This window comes from Convolutriloba macropyga, unplaced genomic scaffold (assembly GCF_964194025.1).
Source record: "Convolutriloba macropyga unplaced genomic scaffold, txConMacr16.3 SCAFFOLD_1504, whole genome shotgun sequence".
NCBI lineage: Eukaryota > Metazoa > Xenacoelomorpha > Acoela > Convolutidae > Convolutriloba > Convolutriloba macropyga.
The window spans coordinates 1,768-21,811 of NW_027452682.1; the positions used below are offsets into that span (position 1 = coordinate 1,768).

General features: G+C 36.2%; 1 protein-coding gene across 2 annotated transcripts; it reads right to left on the bottom strand.

Moving 5' to 3' along the window:
* Positions 1-819: 819 nt before the first annotated feature.
* Positions 820-17,896, bottom strand: LOC142357711 (large ribosomal subunit protein bL20-like). Of its 2 annotated transcripts, none has more exons than XM_075409261.1 (3): positions 17,720-17,892; positions 17,468-17,618; positions 820-1,122 (listed from the first exon to the last, which is right to left on the bottom strand). In XM_075409261.1, exons 1-3 carry the CDS (start codon positions 17,850-17,852, stop codon positions 861-863), a joined length of 546 nt encoding a protein of 181 aa, XP_075265376.1. In that variant the 5' UTR covers positions 17,853-17,892; the 3' UTR covers positions 820-860. The 2 variants fall into 2 exon arrangements, with proteins under 2 accessions (XP_075265376.1, XP_075265377.1); XM_075409262.1 differs by lacking the exon at positions 820-1,122 and adding an exon at positions 14,195-14,639 and having other exon boundaries at positions 17,720-17,896.
* Positions 17,897-20,044: the final 2,148 nt, after the last annotated feature.

The window sequence follows — 20,044 nt, forward strand, 5'->3', positions numbered from 1 at the left end:
GAATGCGTCAGACGAAAAATTGGTCAAGCGAAAAATCGCATAAAAAGACCGACAGGACTAATATAATTGCAACAAACTTTGAGAGCAATTAATTATAGCCTATTCAAAGCTCAACTGAAAAAAACAGTCACTGCTTGAAAAAACACCACGTTGCCAAAAATGCTTCCATAGACGCTTTTTAGATTAAATTTTCTATCACAGCAATTTCTCGCGCTTTTGAAACAGCGGTATGAACAAAATAATTTCTTCTTTCCACTCTGCAACTTGTTCAGCAACTAAACCACTTTAATGTTTTCACTGGTTTCAATTCCAGCTTCAAATTAACTCTGCGTAAAATTGGTTACAAAAAAGAAACTTCTCCAATACGTCTGAGTCCGATTCTTTGAGTCCAATTCTCTTTGAGTCGTTAAATAACCAGAAAAAGCCAATGATAGCTATCGCAGCCGTTAAAGCTTCAAAACCAATGACTCTGCCTCTCGGTAACCAGTAACGATTCGTGCGACTCTGACATGAAAAAAATGATGTCTCCCTCTATGACTCAGTGTGATCCACCTCTAGGACTCTTGACGATGTTTTGCTGAATACGGCGAGAGTAGCCATATGAGAAGCGGAAGACAACGCAGGGACCCTGTGCGTTCAGATACCTCAAACTGCTGACAGAAATTGTGTTCCCGGCTACAACAACAACCTCTAGAACTCACCCGATAGAGATGTTCCATGTTGAGGTCTAAATTGAAATCGAACTAAGTAGTTTGTGAGCAACAAACTCATTAGTACTGACTTGCGCACCAAAATGCAACAGCAAAAAGATCCAAAAAATTTTTCGTTAAAAAATTGATTAAAACAGTTTTTTTCTTTTTTCATTTAGGACAATAATTTGGGATATCAACTTGAGTTCGCTCCAAAGAATCTTGATTCAACCTCAGTTTTAATGTCTCCTGATTTTCTCTGAAATTATCATCATAATCTGTCTGTTGTGATTCTTCAGGAATTAATTTCCACCAATCAGGGTCTGGCTCGGCTGTTTGCCTTCGCGCTGCAATTTCGACTAAGGATTTGAAAGTTTTTGGTTCGTAAATTGCCAGGCCAGCTAGCATTGAGTCGTTCAGCAATATGTTACTTCTAAAACAATCACACGCTAATTAAAGATTTACTCATTAATGATTTTTAAAGATAGATATCATTGAAATTTGAGAACGAAATATTACGAACTTTTGTTCTCACCTGACCAAAGGGAGAACAAAAACAACAAATTGCAAGAAAAACCAACTTCGTGTGTGCAAAAAGAAATAAACTTCTGATATTTGATTTCGTAAATTGATGAGATGTTGTGCTGATGACCATAGTCATGATGAGCAAGTTAATTGTCAACTTGACTTCGCTTCTCGCCATATTCGGTCTCAGTTCTGATTTTAGCAATGGATTGTTTTCCATAATTTATTGATCAAAGAATGCTTGTTTTATTAGTCAAGCACCATTTCTCATCTAAGCTTCAGGAAAATCAAAGGATTTATGCATTAATTTTCGCTTCACATTGAAAATTTATTGTTTCTTAATACTGGCTGTCTTTGTTGGCAGTCACAAAAACAAAGTCACTTCGTCACTTCGGCTCAGTAATACCAATAAATCTTACTTGTTCAAAAAATAAAATAACAGACATAAACCCACAAGCCTAGCCGACTAACATCGGTCGATTGCTCTCAAACGACTGGTGAGCGGAGGACCTCGGTAGTAGCCAGCTACGACTTAGAGATGCATCAGTTGGGTGTGAGTGCAGTGAGGAGGGGGGGGGGGGGGGTCAAGTGACGCGGGTTGGGTTGTGGGAGAGCTGGACGAGAGGGGGTCCAAATCGCTGGTTTGGAGGAGGGTGGACGGTTTTTTTTTTGGGGGGGGGGGAGGGGGGGAGGGAGGGTGACAGAGGGGGTCAAACTATTAAGACAGACCGCCCTTCACACCTCGAAATTGTTTTTCTCAAACGCGCAGAAACGGTCGAGCAGAAAATTAACATAAAGAAACGCGCGTTTACAATAATTGCTTAACTTCGTTCGAGAGCAATAATTAAAAAATCGATGCGCAAGGTAATAAAAAAAATCAGACAAAATGTTCGACCGGTCAAGAAATCACACTGAGGAGCGCTGACAAGTTATACGGTATATTTCAAGCAGAGTGAGTTTTGACGTGTAATAACCAGTGTAAAAAATGCCTTCCAAAAGGCCCCTGATGAGGTAATGAGACAGGATCAAAAAAGCGGAAAATGATAAACGCTTGTTTTTTATTCGGATGCCATTTCCGCTAAGATTCATTCAAAAAAGACAATGTGAAATTAATAATTCAAAATGCTTGAGATTTGAATTAACAGCAAAAAATAAAATTCCTTTTCCAGACAACATACAATTTTGAACATACAAACTTATTCTTTTCCCTGCTTCAATTTTTCTTGTTTAACGAATGGAACGAGAAGAGTTACGAATCGATATCTAAATGGCGAGCATTTCTTGAAAACGGTCGTGACGTTGGTTGTTTAAGCAATGATCTTGAAACAAATCTTACTAGAATCTTACTTTAAAATTATTGGACTGGTTTGTACGCTTGAAGGTTACGCAGTGACTTAAAAGCTTCTGCACAATAGTGAGAATGAGAAGTCACGTGCCGTTAAAGAGAGTAGGAAGTCACAAAAAACATAGCTGCAAAAAAATCTGGACAAAAACAGCAAAAAGATGTTCCAAGCTACAAGTTCTCATTGACTAAACAAAAAAATTAGATCTATAATTGACCAGGAACAACCAGGAAAAACCATTTAAAAAATCTCAATAAAAATTTAAAAACATAGCACGACAAGTCCTGACGTAAAATTCAAAGAATTTTTATTGACTAAACAAAAAACTAGATCTAGAACGGACTATGAGTGAATTTGGAAAACGATTTCCAAAAAAATCAGATCAAAAAAACAAAAACAGAAAATCAATGTCAAAATGTTGCGAGAACAAAAAACCAATAGCGAGCAATATAAATTTGATTAAAAAAAAACTAGGCCTAGATTGAACTATGAATGGATTGGGAAAACCATTTAGAAAAAAAAATCTGATCCAAAAGATTGAAAAAAACAGTAAAAACAAAAATAAAATTGCCGCATGTGAACAAAAAACCACTACCGATAAAGCGAATTTTTGTTCAAACGCCGTATTCTTACTCTACTTTAAAATTAGAGCGAAAAAATTTCACGCCGCAAAACCACTCGCTTTTTCGCTCCACTTCCTGTTTCGGCGTGACCAAAATTACTACTCCAATTTGACTTCAAAAATAATGAAAATGTGTGAACACATCTTAAAACATAGCCGGAAAAACACCTGAAACGAATCGGGGTGGAAATCCACTTAAACGCAATTCGACTACTCATCAGACAGAACTTGTTTCCACTGATTAAGGATTATCTTGAAATAAAATCATAATACAAAAAAGTAAAAACAAGAAAATCAAACCTGTTAGAAGACGATAAAATCTGATCAAATTTTGTCATAAATTGAGACCCCGGAATACCTAACTCTGCCAACATTACTTCATCAAAACAACTAGTATCTACAAATACCCACTCATAAGATTTTTTTTCTAAATACTGGAAGCCAAATCATGAAGAAATAAGCTCTTACAAATAACTTGGACTGAAAAACTGGTAAAGGTTAAAAAGTTTTTTAATATTCCAAAAACACATAAATCCAAAGAACAAATCCTTTCAGCTAAAAGGGTATCCAGACAATCGCAAAATAATAGGCAAGTCATAATAGGCTAACAAATATGTATAAAAATCAACAAAAGAAAAACACCAAAAAAAATTAAGAAAAATAATTTAAAATTTTGCAATTTTTTTGTCATATTTCTAATCAAAAAAACTTTATATCCACAAAACAAAAAATTGTTATCTAAAAATTGCTCAAGTAACAGCACTCTTTTCAATACCCATTTTAGGCAGTTAAACAAAAAACAATCAAAAAATCGCAAAAAATTAGACCAAAAATCAGCCAAATACATGAAAAATCTCCGAATTAGCATGAAATTCATATGAATTTCCAGAAACCTTCAAACCACTGCCACAACCAGCCTTAAATTAAAACAAATCAAAACCAAACATCTGAACCAAAAAAATTGAAAAAATGCACGTGAACAAAAAATTTCGCTCGCTTACAGAATTTTTTTTCACACCTCAATTTCTCGCTCCCTAGAAAACAGCGATATGAACTAAAACCACTCTCTTTTCGCTCCACTCTTCATTTTGTTCAGCAACAAAATCACTCCCAAATTTTTTCCGTGTTTCATTTCATGCTTCATAATTCACTCCGAATAAAATTGATTAAAAAAAACATAGCGGGAAGAATTCCGGAAGCGACTCGAAGTGTAAATCCGTTTAAACGCGATCCAATTACTCATCAGACAAAACGTGCCTCCACTAATTTATGATTATCTTGAAACAAAACCATAAAACATAAAAGTGAAAACAAGAAAATCAAATCTGTTAAAATATGATAAGAAAAATCTGATCAGAGTTTGTCATAAATTGAGATCCCGAAAAAACTATCTCTGCCAAAATTACTTATTAAAAACAACTAGTACCTACTAAATCCACTTATGAGAGTTTTTTAAAATACTTGAAGTCAAAAAATGAAAAAAAGCTCTTACAAACAACTTGCACTAAAAAACTGGAAAAAGCTAATAACTTTTTTATTATTACAAAAAGCATATAAATCAAAAGAAAATCATTTCAGCCAATAGGGCATCCAGAAGCTCGCAAAACAAAAGGCAACTCATAGTAGACTGAGAAACTTGTCTAAAAAACAGAAAAAAGACGAAAAACTGCAAAAAAATTAAGAGAAATAGTTCCAATTTTTGGCATTTTTTTTGTCATATTTCTCAACAAGAAAGTGATTCATATCCACAAAACTTTAACCAATTTTTATCTAAAATTTGCTCAAGTAGAAGGGGTCTATTCAATGCCAATTTGAGCCAGTAAAACAAAAAATCGTCTAAAATACGCAAAAGTTAGTCCGAAAATCAGTAAAATACATGAAAAACCGGCGAATTAGCGTAAAATTCATATGAATTTGCAGAAACCTTCATACCACTACCAAAAAAGGACTTCTCCAACACTCGTCTTCGAGTCGTAAAAAGACGATGCCCCAATACAATTGAAATTCTTTGAATTGTAAAAAAAAAATAGTGAAAACACAAGTCAAGTTGCCGCGCGTGCACAAAAAAAACATAACCGGCAGATTGCCGGAAAATAGCCGCCGTTGATTCCAATAAGCATGATTGGGATTGAAATAACAGAAGATATAGAAAAAAAAGATTTTTGTACAAAAACATTTTTTTAAGTCCGATTTATTTTGATGGCATTTCGTGGTTGAACATACTTCTGTTTTAGAGAGAGGCTACAGGGGCTACCATCAATAACAATAAGCATTAGAGATGGTAAATAAGACTTATAGCAACGACGTTCAAATAGCGGGCATCTAAAATTGGGCTTTATGGGTTTATCCCGTTTCTATTTCTGACATCCATTTTTGTACTAACTCTGTTCATTTTGAATTGCTTTGCTGAGCAACTGATGTTCAAAACCACTTTTAGCAGAATGAGAGAAGAGAGAAACTAGCCTAGAGAAGTCAAAAACATTTCACGCAAAATGTTGAAAAGGCGGCAAAATGAGGTAAAGCGAAACATTTTTTTATTCGACGAAGTAAAAAACATAGCCGGAAGAATTCCGGAAGCGACTCGAATCAGCGAAACTTCAGAAAAAAGCTGAAGCCATTACCTTTTGTATTAAACCATTAACTAATTACCTCCCCGGGTCTGATCTAAAAATCGGTGAAATTTAAACCACTGTCACCAAGAGAAAGAAAATGCAGCAAAATTTTATTATTGAAAACGTTTGGTAACGTTAAAAAAGTCTGAAATTTTTAGGATGGTCAAAAAACTGATAGCCTGACAAAGCTAACAGGGTCATCAATTGCCCTCAGATAATTATTGATTCTAATCTCAAAAAGATCGCAAAAGCAAACGGCAGAAAAAACTTTTCAAAAAAGACAGGAAAGTCAAAATTATTCAAAAAGAGTGCTCAAACTTAAGAATCGGAGAACCACTGCAATTAGATTTCTAATCACGGCAATTAAAACAAAAAAAATACATGATTCTTCCTTGTTGTATATATGCTAGACAACATGATTTCATACTAATTCAAAAATTAAATTAATCATAGAAAAACAAAAGCAACAGAATAATATTCAAAGGCAAAAAATCGTCTAAAAACGATACCAAGCCCGGAAGAAAATCGCAATGAATAGTAATAAGTAGAAATGTTGGAAAAGATTTTCTAGCACTGTACTCCCAGTACTGCTTTATTTTGAATTAAATCAATTGCAAACCGAAGAAACCAAGATCTAAGAAAAAGCTGAATTCATTCAATTTTTTAACAACTGAAAAAATCAATATAACGATTATAAAAGTAGGTGCCAGGACAAAACTAGAATGATACAAACGAGAATGTGAGGAATATGGACACAATGTTAGGAACACCGTAACAAAAAGACCAAATCTTGATTTTTGAAAGTTAAAAACCAAATTTGAAAAAATCAAGAAAAACGAGTACATTTCATTGATTAGCATTCGAGACATAGAAAAGACAACGAGTCAATCTAGACAAAAGTCCAACTTGCTCATGAGAATAAAACAAGAAAAAGCCGAATTCAGACATGCGAAACAATGAAACATTTTGCAAAAAAGTGGTCAAAAAATATTTAAGACTGCATTTATGAAAAAAAATTTATCTGTTTTTTCAAAAATTAACACCAAAAAATGATTGCATTTTTATTGAAACGAAATTCAAGTCCCTCATGTTCCCCAAAATACTATTTCTAGTAATTAAAAGCAAAATACAAACAAAAAACTGAAAAAAATTGGCAAAAAACTACGAAAATCGGATTAGCAAATGTACAATTTTATGAAACAAAATTACATCGAGGTAGAAAGAGGCATTGAGTATATGAATTGTCACTGGGAAGTTGCCATATTAACTGATTTTTGACAAAAAACAGCTAAAAGATCCAAAAATGAAGAAATTAATAGAAAAAAAGCCAAAAATTAACTAAAAAATCAAGAAATATGTGCCAATTTCGCATTTGAAACGCAATTTCAGGCTATGCAAAACACTGTGCTATCAATTTCCGGGGTTTACATTTCAACATAGCATCGATTAAAAATTATTTATACAAAAAACCAAATTACAAGCAAAAAAACTAGGCCACTTAGACGAAAAAACGGCTAAAAACGGTTATCTATATGTGCCATTCAGTCAAAAACTACTTTTCAATGTCAAAAAGTCATTCACTAAACTCAGCGCATGATCAAAAAACTTCTCTCGCTCAGAAAAAATTAGTTCACACTGCAATTTTACTCGCTTTCGCTTTTAGGTCAAAACATTGTCTGAACGAATAGTACTTCCGGTAAAAAAAAACATAGCAGGACAAGTCCTGACGTACAATTCAAAGAATTTTCATTGACTAAACAGAAAACTAGACCTAGAACGGACTATGAATGGATTGGAAAAACCATTTAGAAAAAAATCCGATCCAAAAAATCGAAAAAACAGTAAACATAACCGACTAACGTCGGGCGAATTGCTCTCAAACGACCTGCGGGCGGTTGTCAGCACCTAGCCACTGTTTATTGAGGTTAGCTTTCGCTTGATTGAAGAGGCGTGAGGCTAGGGTAATAGACGATATTATCACGCCATATAACAGCCGCTGAAGTCAACAAAAGAGTTAAGGAGAGAGAGAGAGAGTGCGAGGTAAAACGTGAGCGAGAAAGAGAAGGAAAGAAACGCCAACCAACACACACACAGAGAAAGAGAGAGAGCTAGAAATTTTTTCCATGAGATTCTAGCCTCGTTAGTAACTAAATCATATAAAAAACTGAAAGTGCAAAATTCAGAAGAAAACTTTCCACATTTTGCAGTGACGAAAATGTTCAAAGAACATTTTTTGCCTCTGGATTTTTGTCATGTAACCCATCTGCAAGACTTAAAAAGCTTCGTTGGCCAGTATTAATCGTTAAACTCAAAAAAGGACTCAAAAACTGCAAAAAAAATGACAAAAATTTCAAAAAAACTGAAAAAATCATTAAGTTTTATTAAAAAACCGATAAAATTTGTGATATTAAAAAGTTCAAAACTATTCTATCGCAATAAAAATTGTTCAGTAACCTATTATCAAAGCCTATACGAGGTTTCTTGGGGCTGGAAGAACTTAGATAATGACAAATTTTGAAAAATTTGAAAAAAAAATTCAAGTTTTATCCAACAATTGCTAAAAATCGTGATGTTTAAATGTTGAAAAACATTCAATTACCCATAGAAACTATGCAGCAACGTATTATCAAACCCTTCAGGAGGTTGTCTGAACCCTGAGGCTGAAAAATCTTGAATAATGAAAATATATGTCGAAAAAATTTTAAAAATATAGCAATTTTTGTCAAAAAATGCTAAAATTCGTGTTGTTTAAATCTTGAAAATGATTCCATTACTTCTAGAAACTACATAGTAACCTATTATTAAACCCTCGAGGAAGTTCCTTGGCTCTTGAGGCTGGATAAACCTAAAAAACGACAAAAACTTTCAAAAACATTGAAAAAATTTGCAAAATTTATCAAAAAAATGCAAAAAATTCGCAGTGTTGAAATGTTGAAACCATTCTATTACCACTAGAAACTATACAATAACCTATTATCAAATCCTAGAGTGGATTCCTTGACACCTAGGGCTGCTAGGGCTGAAAAAGCTTAAAAAACTGACAAAAACTTTCAAAAATCTTGAAAAAAATTGTGAAAATTAGTATAAATTTGCGTTTTTAGCTAGCGGTTGTTCGTCAGTAGCTAGCCACGGGTGGGGGGAGGGTGCACGGGTGTGCCGATGGGGGTGGCGACAGTCGGGTGGGGGGGTGGGGGGCAACAGGGCGGTGGGGGGCAATAGTGGGGGGGTCAGAAGTGGGGGGGGTGGGGGGGGGTCTTCAACCTCTAAGAACCGCTGTTCACACCATAAGTATAAGACTCCAAAACTGTTTGAGCTGAAACAGAGCTAAAAGGCTCTAAGAGCACTTAATGCCCGCTGGGCGCTACCTGTTTATCCCGTTTTTGAGGACGAAAAGTCAAAAGCGTCAGACGAAAAATTGGTCAAGCGAAAAATCGCATAAAAAAAAGACCGACAGGACTAATATAATTGCTACAAACTTCGTTTGAGAGCAATTAAAAATCAAACTGAAATTGCCGCATGTGAACAAAAAACCACTACCGATAAAGCGAATTTTTGTTCAAACGCCGTATTCTTACTCTACTTTAAAATTAGAGCGAAAAAATTTCACGCCGCAAAACCACTCGCTTTTTCGCTCCACTTCCTGTTTCGGCGTGACCAAAATTACTACTCCAATTTGACTTCAAAAATCATGAAAATGTGTGAATAGATCTTAAAAAAAACATAGCCGGAAGAATTCCGGAAACGACTCGAAGGAAAAAACGAACGCCCCTAACAAACAAAAAACTTATTCTACTGATTCACCACAAAAACTAACATAATGCTTATCCTACTGAATAACACTTGTCACTTTTAAACAAAAAAAAGAACACTGAAAAAATAACTGACCAGAAAAGACGATAAAGCACGTGATAAAAATTTTACATTGAGTTGCAAGTTTAAAAACAACTTTTGGCGAAAACCCGTGAAATAGGTTTAGTTTAATTTTGTTGAATCACTGCTATTTGAGACAAAAGCCAAACACAAATTTCAAGTAGAATAAACGAACGTAAAAGAAAGGAAATGAAAAACAAAACCAAAAATATTTTCTGTAAAAAACAAAAAAAATTGACCACAAATAATGAATCAAATACCATTATGTTGAAATCAAATCATTTTTTCAAAAAACTATTAATACTACATCTGGTCAAGTGTCCATCAATCCAAATCATTGTTTATTTATGAGTAAAAACGAAGAACAAAAAAAATAGAAATAAAGTTAGTGTTTAAGAAAAGTTAGTGACAACCCAAATGCTATAAAAAATTGAAGAACACGAAGGGCATTTAAAAAAAAAAAGTGAAAATAAAATCATAGAAAAAATTGAGCTTTTTTTTTAATTTCACGGGAGCACATAGACCCAAAAAACGTTAATTGGAGCGAATTAGTACTGGAAGACTTCGAAAACAATAGGAAAATCAAATAGGCTGAATAATTTTTCTAAGTTTAGAAAAAAAATTAATTAATAAGAAAAATAATTCAAAATTTTTCAGTTTATTGTCATTTTTCTAAACAAAAAAATCGTTTCAAACCTAAGAGAATGTAATCACTTGGTATCTAAAAACTCAGTTACTAACATGCGTCTATTCAAAGCCATTACAAAGCATTATAACAAAACAAAACGCAAAAAATTGCTAAAATTCGCCTAAAATTCAGCAAAATAGCTGAAAAACCAGCAAAATGGTATAAAAATCTTATTAATGACCAAAAACTTGCGAACCACTATTAAAACAACCCTAAGCATCACACAATTTCATAATCAGACCTCTAAACCAAAAAAATAACAAAAAAACGGTTTTAAAAAGCCGCATGTGAACAAAAAATTTCGCTCGCTTAGAGAAAATTTTTTCACACATCAATTTATCGCTCTCTCAAAAACAGCGGTATGAACAAAAACCACTCTCTTTTCGCTCCACTCTTCAATTTTGTTCAGCACAAAAACCACTCCAAATTTTTTCACGCGTTTCATTTCCCGCTTTAAAAATCACTCCAATAAAATTGATTAAAAAAAAAAGGACTTCTCCAATACTCCTCTTCGAGTCGTAAAAAGACAGCGCCCCAATACAATTCAAATTCTTTGAATTGTAAAAAACCTTAAGAAAACCAATACTCCTCTTCGAGTCGTAAAAAAAATAGGAGCGCTATAATAGCCGGCTGAGAAGATGAGGGCGGCTATTAATAACAACCGAGGAAGTGAAAGGATGTGTTCTCAAACTACTTTCAAATTATAGTGTTAAATTTCACATATCCAAACTACTTGGTTTTTAGCTCCACTTACTGTTTCGGTATACGGAAGATGATCAGAATTAAACAGTGATTAGTCGCTTTTTGACACTTACATTGACAATTGTCATTTAGCATTACATCCAATTGATGTTTTCTACCCGTGTTCATCTTAATTACATTCAATAGTTTTTCCAGAATTAGTGATTTGTCATAGCTACGTTATTGCAAAGGTCTCGTCTTTGTCTTCAAAATTGATGTTAACCATGATTTGTGTACATGCTGTTCAATTTATTCTGCCTTGTTCTTGAATTCTATCAGTTCAGTTAGTAGTTCCGGTTCAATTCGAAATTGAATTTTCTGTGGTGAGATCTAAATGCAACACAAAAGAGAGCTGAGGTTAACGAGCTCCAATTTAACTGCAACTACAACGTTGAGCGGTGTTGTTTAGATAATTAAGGGTGACTTATATAGGAACAAAAATCTCAAAATGACCTCTTCACCTTGAACATTACCAGCATTTCCTAATTACTATACTTTACAAACGAAGCTATGTTCGAAAACAGAAGTCAACGATCAAAAACGGAGGTAAATTATCGAACAGAAAAAAGTCAAAATTCAAGTCATGAACAAACTTGCTTTCTGCTAAAAAAAACCTGTAGAATCTCAATACTCCTCTTCGAGTCGTAAAAAGACCCACACGTTTACAATAATTGCTATGAACTTCGTTCATGAGCAATTAATAAATGGGTTCTTCAGTGAGGATATAGTGAACTTCATACACTACTTAGTAATATCTCCTGCTTCCGTTGTAGATAGTCGGGAGAATATCAACTCATTGGTCTTCATTTTCGGCTGAAGTTTCAAGTCTCGTATTCGTAAATTTGACTTTTCTGTTCCAGAGTTGGTTAGCTCCAATCTTTTCTTGAGATCAGTTTCCAAATTTGCTTCCGATTTTGTTAACCCTTTGCTGATGTAACTTCTGTGAATTGGTTCACATTCCGGTAAACCAGGAATTCGTATTCTATCGTGTAGTTGGTCGGGTTTTTTTTTAGTTTGTTTGGTGCTTGATTGCGTATATGACTTGAAGCAAAAGACGTCTTCAGCTCCGATATAGCCTTTTTGATATCATTTACTTCGGTTGATAGGTTCTTGAATCTTTTGGCCTTTTGAGTCGCATTTTGGCCCAATCCACGTATTCCTTGTATTGCCTTTGGACTTAGAGACGTGTATTCTACCTTGAGACGCATTTTGTAACCACAGGTTATACAGTGGTAATCCACTTCGCTTTACCTGAAATTTACCTGAAAAAGTCGTTTTGCTGAAGAAAAAGTGAGGAAAATTGGACAGACAGAGAATTATTGATGACTTCGTGCTATATAACAAACTTTTCACTGGTTTTTGAGATATTTGATTGTCCATTTTGCCGGGTTTGGTGTCGCTTCGTGGACAATGAGTCGTGGGATTATTGCATAAAGGTTGACTCTATGGTTGCCTTTTTTCAGCCCATGGTCTTTTGATAGCAGCTGCCAGCGAACGTCCACCAATCAAGATCATCTCAGAGGGCCACCACGGCGGCTGCCCTCGAGAACAAAACGTATCAAAAAAGCCTATTTAATGAGTTTAGGAAAGTCTTAATTAATTTCACTTTTTAAAATTTTTGCCAACAGACCGTGACATGAAATTCCTGATACATAAGTATCCCTATTTCAAGCTTTAAATATTTTCACTGGCTCATAAAGATCCAAAAACTTGGAACATGATAAGAATTTTCCCAAAATTTGAAAAAAAAAATTAAATTTTATCAAAAAATTGCTCAAGCTGAAGTCATTAAAATATTGATAACCATTCCATTAGATCTATAAACTATGTGACAGCTTATCATCAAACATTGGAGGAGGTCTCTAGGACCCTGGTGACGGAAAAACTGATAAAAAGTTCAAAGAGATTCAAAAAACTTGAAAAATTGCAAATATTTTTAAAAGTTGGTGATATTAAAATCTTGAAAAACATTCCACTACATCTAAAAACTATGCAGTAACCTATAATCAAACCCTAGAGGTTATGTGGCTCATGATACTGAGGAAACCTAAAAACCGACAAAAATTGTCATAAAAACTTGCAAGTTTTATCGCTAAAATTTCTCATATTAAAAAAATGAAAGCCACTCCATGGCAAACAAATTTTTTTCAGTACCTTATCAACCCTTAAGGACATTTTCTGGCCCCTGCATCTAGAAAGACGTGAATAATTTTTAAAAAAATGTCAAAAAAAGTGAAAAAATTTGACCTTTTTCTCAAAAACTGCTAAAATTCGTGATGTTAAAATGTTGAAACCATTCCATTACCACTAGAAACTATGCAGTAAACTATTATAAAATCCTATGGGAGATTCCTTGACACCTAGGGATGAAAGAACTCAAAAAATGACAAACATTTTCAAAAAGCTTGAAAAAATTAGTATAAAATTGCGTTTTTAGCGATCGGTTGTTCGAACGCAGCCACGGAGGGGGGGGGGGGGGGGGGGGGGCAACAGAAGGGTGGGAGTTAACAGCGCGCGGGGGTGGAGGGCTTTGTGGCCGCTGCATGGTAGAGGGATTTATTTGAATGGTGTCTCTGTTCAACAGTGAACTAGTCTTCAACAGTGAAGTGGTCTTCAACCTCTAAGAATCGCCCTTCACACCATAAGTATAAATCTCCAAAACAGTCTGAGCTGAAAGGCACTACGAGCACTTAATGCCCGCTGGGCGCTACCTGTTTATCCCGTTTTTGAGGACGAAAAGTCAAAAGCGTCAGACGAAAAATAGGTCAAGCGAAAAATTGCATAAAAAAGACCGAAAGGACTAATATAATTGCTACAAACTTTGTTTGAGAGCAATTAAATAAATGTGCAACTCCACTGCTGACTAACAGTACTTTGAAAGCAGTCGGAAAATTATTTTTAGGCCAAATTTCCCATTTCACCGTATTTATTTGACGTCTTTAATTACACAGCACTTCAATTCATATTCCACAGCCAACATCGGAAAGATTCCATTAAAATGAAGTTTCGCGAAATCATTTCAGTGGGCTTTATTGATGTCTTTTCCATCCAAATTTCGCCGCTCTTGACAATTTCTATCTATTAGTAGTAGTAAAAGACTCAATTCACCTTTCGGGAAGTACAAAGGAGTATATAAAACCAAATGATATGAAACAAAAAGTATATAGGATTTGCTATTCAACGAGAAGTTACAGTAGCATTTTATGAAGAATGTACATGACACAGTAGAATTAAAGTTTGAAATGGATGACTTTAGGAAGTTGTGGAGTGCATTTTTGTAAGATGTAAACGGCATGTCAAAAGAAATGATGTTTCGTCGCAGAAGCTCGTTTGCTGCGCGTGTTGACCTCACGTAGAAATTCGCATCACTGTTGAATTTTTGAGTAGCTGGAACTTCGAATAGGCAGCGAGCTTGAGAGCGAGTCTGTTGTTGGGAGAATGACAATTTGTGATGAATGTCTATTTGATTGTGTTGGATTTTCCACAAGAGTATGAGATCTATTTTGATGAGCTGGAAACAGATCGGTAGCATATCAAGCGACTGAAGAGCTGAAACATAATCTAATGACGGAAGAATCCAGTGTAAAACCTTTTTCTGAAAACTTTCAAGTGATTTTAGAGAGGATATTGATGCATTCCAGGCAGGATACCCATAGAGTATAACGGAAAGCAAGAGACTTTGATAAAGCATCTTTTTTCTAAGTACATGAGTGGAAAAAGGAATATGCCTTTCTAGAAAGTAGAATATTTTGTTGCATTTCGCTAGCTTATCCTGAATATGATTATTCCAAGACAGACTTTTGCAAACAAGCAGACCCAGGTCTTGAACGGAGTCTACAGTAAGTAAGACCACTTCACCCAGAATTAATTCATCTGATAAAGAATAATTGAATGGCAGAATCTTGCATTTTGCAGGATGAAATTTAAGACCATTTGATAAGCTCCATGAGTTGATACTGTCCAGATCATCTTGAATAAGTTCAGGAGAAGCGACGGTGAAAATCTTGAAGTCGTCAGCAAATAAAAAAAATGAGCCATGGAGTATTTTGAGGGGTAAGTCATTCATAAAAAGAATGAAGAAGAGGGAGCCAAGTACACTCCCCTGGGGAACACCAGAAGTAACAGGAATAGTGTTCGAATATGTTTGATTAATTTTGACACACTGCTTCCGATTGGAAAGGTAAGAACAAATTAGTGTGAGAAAATTCAGATCGAGCCCAACATTTGCCAATTTGTTCAGAAGAACATCATGAGGAACGGTATCGAAAGCCGTCTGTATGTCAAAATAAATGGCAAGGCATGGTATGTTTTGATCACGAGCCGTGTAAACAAGATCCAGATATTCGATGAGTTGGCTAACCGTACTGCGTTTTGAAATGAAACCATGTTGACCACGAACAATGAGAGGCCGAACAATTGGGAAAAGATAATCAAAAATAGCACGTTCGAGGACTAGTGACAGCACAGGTAAAATGCTGATTGGTCGGTAATTGGATATAAGTGCTGTAGATCCGGATTTATGAAGTGGAGTAACTATGGACGTTTTCCAAATAGTTGGCCATTTCTGGTTTTTCAAAATCCAGTAGAATAGTACTGCAACGAGAGGAGCTAGCTGAGAGGCACAATCTCGGGCAATGAAAGATGGGAATAAATCATTGCCCATTAAAGTAGAATCTGCACATGATGCCAAATATTTTTCAATAGACAGGACTGATATATTTACATTATCCAATAAAGCAATTTCTGCCTCCACGGTGCTAGGTAGAGCGGTGATTGGGCTTTCGCGATAAACCGAACCAAAATACGAGCTAAATCCTTCCGCTTTTTCCAAATCAGTATAGAGGACTGATTTTTCATTTCGCAAGGCTGTTGGAATCAATGACGAAAATCCAAAACTTCGCAAAAGCTTAAAGCAGTTTCGTGTGTCGTGTAGGTTAAACTGATTAATAAACACTTCTTTATCCAGATCAATGGATTCGGAGACAGCCCTACTCAGCTCCAGTTGCTTGAGAGAGAGAGCTCCAAGGACCATTTACGGAATAGTTTTCGAGAATTTGTGAACTTCTGATTCAGAAGATGGATTGTATGGGAAGAATAGTAAGAAGGGAGTGCCAGCCGCTTATTGCGTTTTTTTCGCAATGATTTTTCCAACGACATTTCACAGGTAAAACCACGAGTCGAGAAATGATGGATCTGATGAGTTGTCTCGAGAAATATAATTGAAGAGGTCATGGAGACAGGAGTTAAAAACTAAAGGATCAAAAGAAGATCGAGAGTAGCATGACTGTACATGAGCTGGGTGTTCATTGATAGAACAATGGAAAATTATAGGATAATGATCGGAGAAAAGTTTATCAACAATTATGAAAGGAACTTCGTTAGCAGTGGTAAGAATTAGATCAAGAATATTGTTCTGCTTGTGTGTTGGGCGGTCAACTACTTGTGTGACACCCAACTCATTGATTAGCTCGAAAAGAGCACTCATTTCGAGAGGATCCAGTGTAAGTTTGCCAATTGATACCGGGTAAGTTGAAATCTCCCAATAAGTAAATAACATAAGACAGACACCCATATTGATTTCTAATTTTTTCAAACAGCTGAAAGTAACTTCTTAAACACACAGAGAGATCATCAAAGTGAACATGGTATGAGGAAGATGCTGGTGGGTTGTAGATAAGTAAGTAAAACAATAGTGTAAATGCCAGTATTAAGTAAAAAAAAATAACTAGTAGATTGGCAAATGCATTGGGCCCTAACATACTAATCAATATCATCATATGATAAAAACTAAATTAAGAAATGCCCCTCCCGAACACTGGGTGAATATAGGCTGGTCCGGGGCTCTCCCAGTACTACGTCTTCATAAAGCATTTCGTATCGCTCAAATCTATCAATAGAATATTATATTCAAACATCAGCTGAGAAAAATGTAAAGCAAAAGACAGACAGCACTAGAACAAACAACTAATGTCGAAAGCAGATGTCAAACTAACAGCCTCCCTTCTGAAGCATCAACAACTTCGCGCTGCCTAAGTGTCCTTGAATGCAGAGGATGGAACTCCTTAGGAAAGCGAAGCCGATTTTTGTCCTTAGATATGCTATGATGTCAGCGTAGCTGTCCTCTTTTCGCGCAGAGAGCTTAAATGCCAGTTGTTTCAGCGCTTTTGAAGCTGATGTGCCAGCTACCTTATGACAACATTATGACATTTGAGGTTAAGACAACCTCATTACATTTGCGGTCGGGGCATGACATTTGAGGGTGGCACAACCTTATGACATTTGAGGCTACATTATGACAAACTTATGAAACCCATGACAACCTTATGACATTATTCTATCGAGGTTAACAAAAATACGGAATCTTAAAAACATTGTACCTTCGCAATCGTTCCAGCAGCATCCTGCCGTCCATTCCATGTTCCATCGCGGCGGCATGTAATCTCATCTCGTGGGTTTTTTGTAACAAATCTGGTTCAAATTTCACCCTCTTCCGGATGTCCATGCGAAGGTACTTGATTAAAGATAAACCTAAAATGTGTCATTCAAACTCATTACAAAAAATAACAAATTGTGCTTATTTTTTTAAAAAATAAAAGGGTGCTTAAAAGACCTAGATCATTTCTACTAACCTGTAAGCCGGGTGCAATTAGACATTCGGCCAGTAAGAGCACGTCCTTTCGACTTCAGAGCAGCTCGCCACCAAAACTTATCAGGCTTCCGAGGATACCTGTAGGGGGCAAATAACACCAACCCCAACCTCATCACAATTCTAAAATTTACGCACGAGAATAAGCTTTGCTCTCCTGCGCAGAGCTATCATATGCCTCAGAGGGTGCCGTGGTTCCAAACGGCCCACTGACATTGATAGTTCATGCAGTGCCATAGTGCGGGAGGGGAGACTAGATTCATAACAAAATAGCTTATATAGAAAGTCAATTCTCATGACGCAGCTCTAAAGAGGTATAGTGCCTTGTCTTTAAAATTATATACGATGCAGTGATGTCTCATTGTAGGGTATCACCACTCATGCATTGGATTGTCCTGCGCGGCTTAAGAGCAAACCACCTTTTTATTCTCTTAATAATGAAAAGTAAAGATTAAAAAAGAAAATACACTTCTCCGGGCGTATGATCAATCCAATTCCGCGGCTTGAACAATGTGCAGGGTTGGGGATTGGGGGTGAAATGAGGAGAGGCGGGCTGATGGGGAGAGGGTTGAAGTGACCAACCCATTACTGAAATTAAAGTGCACTCACTAGTTAGGAGTGAAGCTTTCAATCCGGCGCAAAACTATAGGTATTACCAACCTCAGTTAGAGGTTCGGTACCAGTTAGAGGTCAAACTCAAAGTACCGCTCTTCGCACCGTGAGTATAGTAATAGTCGTAGTAGAGAAGGCTTCTGGAATACATCCACGGGTGGTCCACGGCCTTCTTTGCCAGTTAGATGAGCTTTGTCAATGTTACAGTTCGTACATAAGCAACCAAACTCTCCAGGTGTACACAAGCATTTGTCTCCAAAACAGCTTTTGTGAATGGCATACCTGGAGGCTAACAAGCTGAAAGGTTGAGTGAGCTTAATGCCCTATGGGCACTAATTCTTGTTCCCATTTTGAGAGCAAATTGAACATCAGAGCAGCGTATTTCAACTTACGGCAAAAACGCATTGTATTTTAAACTAACAGCATTATGCTTCTCTCTAGGTGCCGCGAAAAAAGTTGAAATATCACTATAATAATGGTAAAATAAAGATGGTAGGAAACAACTAATTGTAATATCCGTGCACTGTCTACGGTTACGGTTTGGGTTGGATGTTATTCTTAAGCACTTTAAACCTCGGAGTTACTGAGGAAAATTTTCCAAGTTTCAGACTTGAACTTAATAGAGCAGATGTAAATGTACAATCAGTTTAATACAAAGTTAGAACTATTGCTTGTAAATATTAGAAGTTTTGTGAAGATGAGAAATGTAAAGCAATTAAAGAGAGGCAGCTCGATTGTGTAAGGTTTAGTTTTGAATATGTTCTTTGGTTTCAGTCCTATCAATGGTTAATTAATCTTTGGTTATTTTTACCCATTTTCGTTAATCTCTATGGGCCTTTCTCATAGTTATTTTCTACCGCACGGGTCCCTGTTAGTTAAACTAACAGATAACAGGTTTACCTGCTTGACGAATCCCGTCATGAACAAACATTCCTTGACGTGTCCCGTCAAGATGAAATTCCATGATGATTCCCATCATTATTTATGATGCCTTCTCTATATTGTTAAAATCAGGTTTACTATTAGTAACCATCTCTTTATTATGGTTCACTATACTTCCTCCCTCTTACAAAATGTGAGTGTTCAACTCACTCACACAGCAAGAGTTTCAAATGTCCATTTTCGAGTTCATATATTCTTGTGCTTTTTCAATCCCGTACTTGGAATAAATATTACGGGCCTCCTCGTCTTCCATAATTTTCTTTGCTTGAAGATTGATTTTGAACATGTCCTCACGACCACCCTTGTCCGGATGACAGAGCATTGCCAACGTTTCGTAATGTTTCTGGATAGTACTGGTTGTGGCCCCTTGTGGCAGGAATAGAAGTTCATAAAAGTTTGGAGGTCGACTGAACGGGCTCTGCGCGTTGATCGCCTCCAGCCTCCTCTGTATGACATTCTTTGAGGTTTGCTCTTTTTTCACTCTACCCCTTAGCTTACTATTGTCTATCTCGGCATTCTCCAACTCCTGAGCTAAGCACTCCCGCTCGTCCACCAGAGCGATACATTCCCTTGTTTTTGTTTCGGCTACATTTGTAACCTCCTCCAACTCTTTCTTCAATGTTTCCACCTGCCTCCTGCAGGACTCCCGCTGATTCCCAGCGTATTCAAGTTGCCGTTTGGTCTCCAGCAATTGATCACCTAATCTTTGACTTTCAACCTTTAACTGCCGGAGCTCCTCCTCCAGCCGAGCCCC

Coding starts and splice junctions, on each gene's coding strand:
- LOC142357711 (XM_075409261.1), bottom strand. CDS start 17,852: ATGAGGTTGGGGTTGGTGTTATTTGCCCCCTACAGGTATCCTCGGAAG. Junction 17,619..17,719: donor TAATTGCACCCGGCTTACAG/GTTAGTAGAAAT, acceptor GACACATTTTAG/GTTTATCTTTAATCAAGTAC. Junction 1,123..17,467: donor CTGCTGGAACGATTGCGAAG/GTACAATGTTTT, acceptor TGATTGTTTTAG/AAGTAACATATTGCTGAACG.